Below are 7,730 nucleotides of genomic sequence, written 5' to 3'. Positions count from 1 at the left end.
TACAGCCTTAAAACATCAATATTTGCTGTTAAATTATTCTAAAAACAGTTTTTCTAATAGTTTGTTAACGAATAAAACAGATCATAGACAAGCTCGTTTCAAGTAAACATTGCTATTCTAGACCGAATTACCGGTAATTTGATTAATATATTTGTTTTAAGTTAAATATTATATTTTATTTTCTGATGCGGTATAGGATTTTGAGTGAATTCATACATGTACAATTCTTAATGTTCTGTATATGATCAGACAGCCAAAAATTGAAATGAAGATCGTAATTGGAGAATGTACCGATTCTTTACATTTAGTGTTTGCATTTCTAGATCTTGAACTACAAGCATAATGTATGAAGCTAATGACTACAACATTATCTATTGAAACAGGTTATAGTGTTAACATTTTTATATTGAATTAATTCCAAATTTCTTTTACAGCATAACTTCATTCACTATTTTGAAAATGTTTATTTTCAAAATGTGTTTCGACAACTGTCAGTGAGACCCACATTTATTTAAATTTTATATTAACGCCCATTGTTTACTCGTTTAAATTAAATATATACTTTAATGAAATGGATAATATTGTTTGATTTTAAAACATTTAAGAAAGATCATATACTGTAATATATACATTATACTGGATGGTTCTTGAAATTGATGTTAATGAAATAATGTCTTCCCTAATTAAACTAGGTATTCAGAATATGATTTTGTGCGGTTAACGGTATTGATAATCAGATACGAATTGTTCTTTACAATAAAGAAACATCCAATTCACATCCACATCCACAAATATCCATCTCACACCAATTTTCTATGAGGTGTATATATATATTGTGCCCGAAATGTCCAAAATCTGGCTTTAAGTTTGAAGTATACTATTTAAAGAATGAAGAACCAAGATTTTTTTTATTCTTGACAGAAATATTGAGAGCAACATTCGAAGAACAACGGAATAATTTCACAACTGATATGGAGGAAGGAATGAAGATGTTAAAAGAACTTGCAGGTAAGATAAAAGAATATCAGCACATTAATCAAGTACTTTCCTATTCATAGCTTAATAATTAAGATGAATGCGACAATAAATTACATTTTTTTCAAATAAATAATCATAGATACATCAATTAAAACCTATAAATTATATCAAGATATGAATTAGAATTAAGCTGTGTTTATTTGTTCTTTTGCTTTTGGAGAATATAAGTTTCTTTTTGGTTGTTAAAGTTCTATCCAAAACATTCGTTTGTGTGGGTATTTTATTGATGTTTATTCAAAATTCATATTTTATTCCCTTTAAAAGCAAGTAAATGCAAATTGTATCATTCATGATAGAATAATAAACGTTATCCAAATAAATTTATTTTCTCAAATCTTTTCTCTGTCTTCTTAATTTACAGAAAATATTAAGACGCCGTCCGTTGCATTCTTTGCACACAATGTGGTAGATCTAAAGCTTGACAGAACAAACAAAATCATCATATTTACCACAGCAACGACCAATGAAGGATCAGGATATGACACTTCCACTGGGATCTTTACGGCACCTGTAGGGGGATTGTACCTATTTATCGTAAACTTTTGTTCATTAAAGAAGCAACATTCACCTCTTGCCTTGGTGCTATCAGGAAACGTGATTGCTCGGTCGTCAAATTATAATGCAGACTACCATAGTTGCAGCTCCTTTTCTGCAATAGTAAGAGTAAAATCGTCAGAAAAGGTATGGGTTAAATTTATGTATGGATCACCTGGTTATGCTTTATATAAAGATGCTTGGATGTTGAACTCCTTCAGTGGAATTCTAATCAACAAATAAAGTATTTTTACCAACATTCATATTACATAGCAAACTGTTCAAATACAGTACAACTTGACTGTTTAACAATTAAAAAGCTTGAAGTTGATACACATGATAAAGTTCTATACTCACAACTTATTGCTAACCTAGATATCGTTTGAGTCTCGAGCAAAATCGTTAAGCGAGAAGGGTCTTGGATATTTCATGTAAATCACTGATAGCAAGGTTTTGCATTTTCAAACTTTATATTACAAAGTTCATATATCTTTAATATATTTAAATTATATGTCATATTTATATGTCATATTACTATGTAGATTTGTATTATTACATATACAACATTTATGCATTTTTCAATGTATTTATGTAAATTACATTCGCCTATTCAAAACAATGGCAATGGAAATAAAATTGTCTGCAATACTGTATATTGTCATTATTTTTTCAGTAGGAATGTTAAACAGTTGCCTTTAACTATGATAGGCTTATCACGTAACTTTAAAATCATTTGTTCATTGCGCAAGAGTAGAACGAACACAATTTCTAGATTTTGTCGACTATATATGTATATATGTATATATATTTGTTTGCCTTTAAAGATATACTTCGCTCAAATTTGATATTATAAAATATTTATAAATATTAAAAAATACATGTTTGACTTCACACAAAGAAGAAGATATGTTATGTTTAAAATTCTACCCACTTTAGGTAGTCACAATATATATATCATCTGAGTAGACCGTAAGCAAGCTGGATATCTTCCTCACATGAAATAATCCATATTTCCTGGTGGGATTCGAACCCACAGCGGTGATGGGCAAGTGATTTTAAGTCAACGACCTTAAAAACTAGGCCACGTTCGCCCCTATTATATGATCAAAACTTACTACTTAACGAGCAATTTTCTGAATTTCAGCAAGACAAGTATCTTGGAATTCTTCAACAAATTTCTGTTAATCAATGACTTTAAGTATGATCAAATTCTTACGAAATTTATATCAGATCATGATATTTTTAATGTATACTTTTAGAGATTTCGTATTTTCCTATAACATACCTTTATCTAAGAGATATACACGTTTATATAATTGTAACTATCATCACATATAAATATCAATCATGAAGTTGAAAAGAATTGTAATCAGAATAATTTGTAAACTTTAATCAAAATTTTAAAGGTTGTATTGTATTGCTGATACTGATATTATTTCAAAAATAAGTTAAAAATAGCAAACCATATATTATGCATGTGCGTTGTAACTATTCTTCTGTTAGTACGTTTGTTAATGCATCATCATTGTTCTTCTAGCATTGTATGTATTCACATTTATATTCATGTTTGTATTCACAACGTCAAATATCTGTGTAAATGCAAATATAAAGTGATGTAATCACTCGCTTTATGCACTTCTTACTTATATCATCAGCTGTTAAATAATTGCTACAGTATGAATAACTTCTTAATAAAAAGACAATTCCCTTGAATTGAGTTGTTTATTTTTTGCACGGGAGAAAAGTGAAAGAAAATACTGAAAACGAAGCCTTTTTCGTCGACAGATACTTTCTAAAATTGACAGACAGAAATATGTGCGGTGTATGCAAGCTGTGCAACAGTCATTATTTGAATTATGTGATTTGAATTTGTTTCTTGACATTGATAAAAATTCTGGAAACAAAGTGATCCTCGGACAGCATTAATCACAACAAAATAACATAAAATTGCAAGACTCGGTTATAAACCTTGTATATATAATACTACATAGTGGTCATCTACCGTGACGCTTTTTCTACACAAATCCACGTCCGATTTGGTGTTACAATTGATATATGGAGAGGGCGTATAGGATAGAGATTTAGTCAACCTTGTAAGACCAGGAATAGAACTCACATTTAACTTTAAATAAAGGCTATGTCCTGCTTGAGCATTCGCATTGCCCTTTCCTGCTAACTTTGATTGGTGGTATTGAGCAATCCCGCCCGGTCCCGGTACGAGGAGGGGTAGTATTTCAAATGCACGCAGTGCTGTAACTAGATCAGGTGGAGAATCGCAGAAAATCCAGAGGCCAACAGGAACGTGAAAATGATTCATTCACAAATACACAGTCAACTAGTTTGAATAGTTCTCAATCAACTCTTAATACGTGGTTTCAGGCTAGTCCAATCAATATATCTGATGCAGCGTCTCGTTCAACTGGAGCAACAAGTAATTCAACCAACAGTCCTGTGCGAAATACACCTGTAAATGACACTATGCCCATGTTTAGTTTGTTAGATATACAAGCTCATGTTCGCGGTTTAGACAGGAAATTTGACACACTTGAGCAGTCCATTAATGACTTAAAATCAGAGAATTTTAAACTACGTGAGCAAAATGTAAAACTGACGGGCAAAGTAGATAAATTAGCAACTCTTATTAACGAGCTAGAAATCTCAAATAATTCTCTAAACGAAAAATACGAACAGCTTGAAAGTCAGTCAAGGCGCCAAAACCTTATATTTTATGATATAAAAGAATCGCATAAAGAAACATGGGAACAATCCGAGCAGGTAGTACGGGACTATATTCGTGATGAGCTTAGTATGAACGAATCTGATATAAGAATAGAAAGAGCACATTCGTTTATACAGTAAAACAAGCCTCGCCCACTTATTGTTAAGTTCTCCTTCTACAAAGACAAGGAAACTGTGCTGAAGAAGTATCGCGAAATCACCAAGGCAGCGCGTAATCAGCGTAACCATGACGACAACATTAGTGGCCCATGGTCAGGCCGGCACAATGATGTTTCTTCTTCCGGTTCAAATGTTAGGATCACTGAGGACTTCCCGAAACGAGTTAGAAAATATACGTGCCTTTTAATACCTTTTCTAAAAGAGGGCTATTAGCAAGGGTGAAAATGCATTTTTTTACGATATGACAAACTCGTCATAAATCATCGTGTTTATTCATACGACAATGAGAAAGAATGTCCGGTTCCGGTTACAAGATAGGAGATCGGCAAGGTCCCAAGTACCAACAATGACAACTGTCTTCAGTCTTTTCAAAACTCTCATTATATTCTTCATGAAACAAACTTTGGGCATCACTTCCACAATGAAAATGACTATTCTATTAATATTGATTTAAAGATGTGTTCCTGGAATATTGAAGGATTAAAAAAATATTATAACGATATTAGCTTTCAGTCATACTGTTCACGCTTTGATATATTAAGTTTCTGTGAAACTTGGGGTGTTTCAAATGATGAATTCGAAAACTTTTTACCTGGATATACAAACTTTAACTTTTGTAGAAGAAAGAAGAATACAGCTGCACGTGGTTCCGGAGGCGTGACGGTTTTTGTTAAAGACTGGTTTTGATCAAACGTGGGTCTATAAAACGTATATTTGATAATATTACTGAATGTGTAGTGCTATTAATTAGTGCTGAATCTATGATTTATGTGAATGATGTTATTCTTATATTTACATATGTATCTCCAGAATACTCGTCTATTTATTCGATTGAAGATAATAATGGTATTGAAATTTTGAATACAAGTATTAGTCAGATTAAAGGTAAATATCCCGATGCAGAATTATTTTTGGCGGGAGATTTAAATTCACGTATAAAAAACTTCAATGACTTTTTGTGTTAGATGATAATCTATTGTTTATATTTGGTGATGATGTACCATACCCAGAAAATGATTTTAATATGCCTAGATTATCTCAAGATACAGAGTTTAATCGTTTTGGATTATCACTTATTGAATTATGTTGTACTTATGGTATACATGTTTTTAATGGAAGATTTTTTGATGATATTCCTGGTAACTTTACTTGTTTAGCAAATAATGGAGCCAGTGTTGTAGATTATATGGCAGCTACTACTAGTTTGTTTAAATATGTATCATATTTTAAAGTTGATAATAATGACGAGTCTGTACATTTTCCTATTATTTGCCATTTTTCATTCCCTTCTATAGGTAGTCAAAATCAGTATAATTCTGAAACTGGTGAGAATATGTCACCATGGCTAAAGTATAAGTGGAAACCAGAATTCAAAGAAAATTTTATAAATAATCTTACGCCTAAGTTTCAACAATTTCATGAAATACGTATTAATTCACAGAATAGAACTTTGTCCTCGTTTCTTCCAGACTTTTTAGATATCTTAAAAGTTTCTGCAGATGATATGAAATGTAAACATCACAAAAACGTATCATCTCAACCATTATGGTGGGATAACCAATGTCAAATTCTAAAAAGAGATAAAACCCGTTTTCTTAGACAGTTCCGGGTTTCAAATGAAAGAGATGATTTAATAAAATATAAAACGTCCAAAAACAAATTTTAAAGCACTATGCAAAAATATAACAGTATTTTCACTGCAAAGCTAAACGGAAGCTGGTTGGTTGATTCCAGGAAAAATGCAAAACAATTCTGGAATATTCTTAAAAAAGTTAATAGTAAACAAAATGCAGTTTCTTTAATAACATGTAATGAATGGTATGATTATTTTAAATTACTCTTGAATCCTGTAACTGGGGAAAATAGTTCTATCGATGAGCAGCCCGTGGTCAATGTGAATCGTGATTACTTAAATTGTGACGAAATTAACGTTCCTATATCTGATCTAGAAATAGTGCAAAGTATAGACCATTTACGTGCTAACCGGTCGCCTGGACCTGATGGTGTCTGCTTAGAAATGTACAAACATTCTATTCATATAATTTTACCATTTTTGAATGCTCTTTTTAATGAAATTTTTGAAAACGGAAACTTCCCAGAAGAATGGAGTCAAAGTATTATCACTCCAATACATAAGAAAGGTTCTAAATCAGATCCAAATAATTATCGAGGTATTTCTTTATTAGATTCCCTATGTAAAATATCTGTTAATATATTAACTATTCGTCTTACTAAATGGTGTGATAACTATAATGTAATTGATGAGTCTCAAGCTGGATTTAGGAAAGGCTATTCAACAATTGATAATATTTTTACTCTAATGTCTTTGATCCAGAAGTACCTGTCGAAGAAACGGGGTAGATTTTATTGTATATACATAGATTTTGCAAAAGCTTTTGACAGTATTCAGCATCAAAATTATGGGACGCTTTTTCTAGAATAAGATCAATGGAAAATTTTTAATAATAATAAAATCTATGTATGCAAAACTTAAATCATGTGTTAAAGTTGATGACAAACTAACAAGCTTCTTCTCATGTAATACTGGAACAAGGCAGGGCTGTGTTGGAAGTCCGATAATTTTTTCACTTTTCATAAATGATCTAGTTACTTTTTTTTGCATGAAAAATGTAATAGAGGTATTTTTGTATCCAATGACATTGAAGAGTTAATTGCTCTTATGTTTGCTGATGATGTGTCTAGCTTTTCTGACACCGTTATAAATCTACAGCAGCAAATAAATTATATTGAAGATTATTGTAAATCTGTTAAGATGAAGATAAACTTAAGCAAAACGAAAATCATTGTTTTTAGAAATGGCGGTGTTTTGAAACAAACTGAAAAATGGTTGTTTAATAATGAACCTATTGAAGTTGTTCAGTTTTACAAATATTTAGGTGTATTTTTCACACCAAAGTTAGTATGTTCGAAAACACAAGAGATACTTGCACTACAAGGACTTAAAGCTTCTGCTTGTATATTCAATTTTCAAAGACAATTTGGTCACATTGATCCTATTGATATGTTCAAAATTTTTGATTCAATGGTAAAACCTATATTGTGTTATGCGTCAGAAATCTGGGGTTATAATTATGTTAATAAAATTGAATCTGTACAAGTTAAATTCTGTAAACAATATTGTAACTTGTCACAAAATACAACAAGCTATTTTGCTCTTGGTGAATGTGGAAGATTGCCTCTCTGTACTATCTATATGACAAATTGTGTTAAATACTGGTTAAAACTGACACGTATGGGAG

At 31.2% G+C, this 7,730-nt stretch overlaps 1 protein-coding gene across 1 annotated transcript; it reads left to right on the top strand.

Moving 5' to 3' along the window:
* Positions 1–900: 900 nt before the first annotated feature.
* LOC132745704 (caprin-2-like) lies at positions 901–3,396 on the top strand. Its single transcript, XM_060734668.1, has 2 exons — positions 901–1,008; positions 1,400–3,396. Exons 1-2 carry the CDS (start codon positions 972–974, stop codon positions 1,813–1,815), a joined length of 453 nt encoding a protein of 150 aa, XP_060590651.1. The 5' UTR covers positions 901–971; the 3' UTR covers positions 1,816–3,396.
* Positions 3,397–7,730: the final 4,334 nt, after the last annotated feature.

The sequence above is a fragment of the Ruditapes philippinarum genome, unplaced genomic scaffold, assembly GCF_026571515.1.
Source record: "Ruditapes philippinarum isolate M1 unplaced genomic scaffold, ASM2657151v2 ctg15840_1_1_1_1, whole genome shotgun sequence".
NCBI lineage: Eukaryota > Metazoa > Mollusca > Bivalvia > Venerida > Veneridae > Ruditapes > Ruditapes philippinarum.
This window is presented reverse-complemented; position numbering and strand designations above follow the sequence as displayed.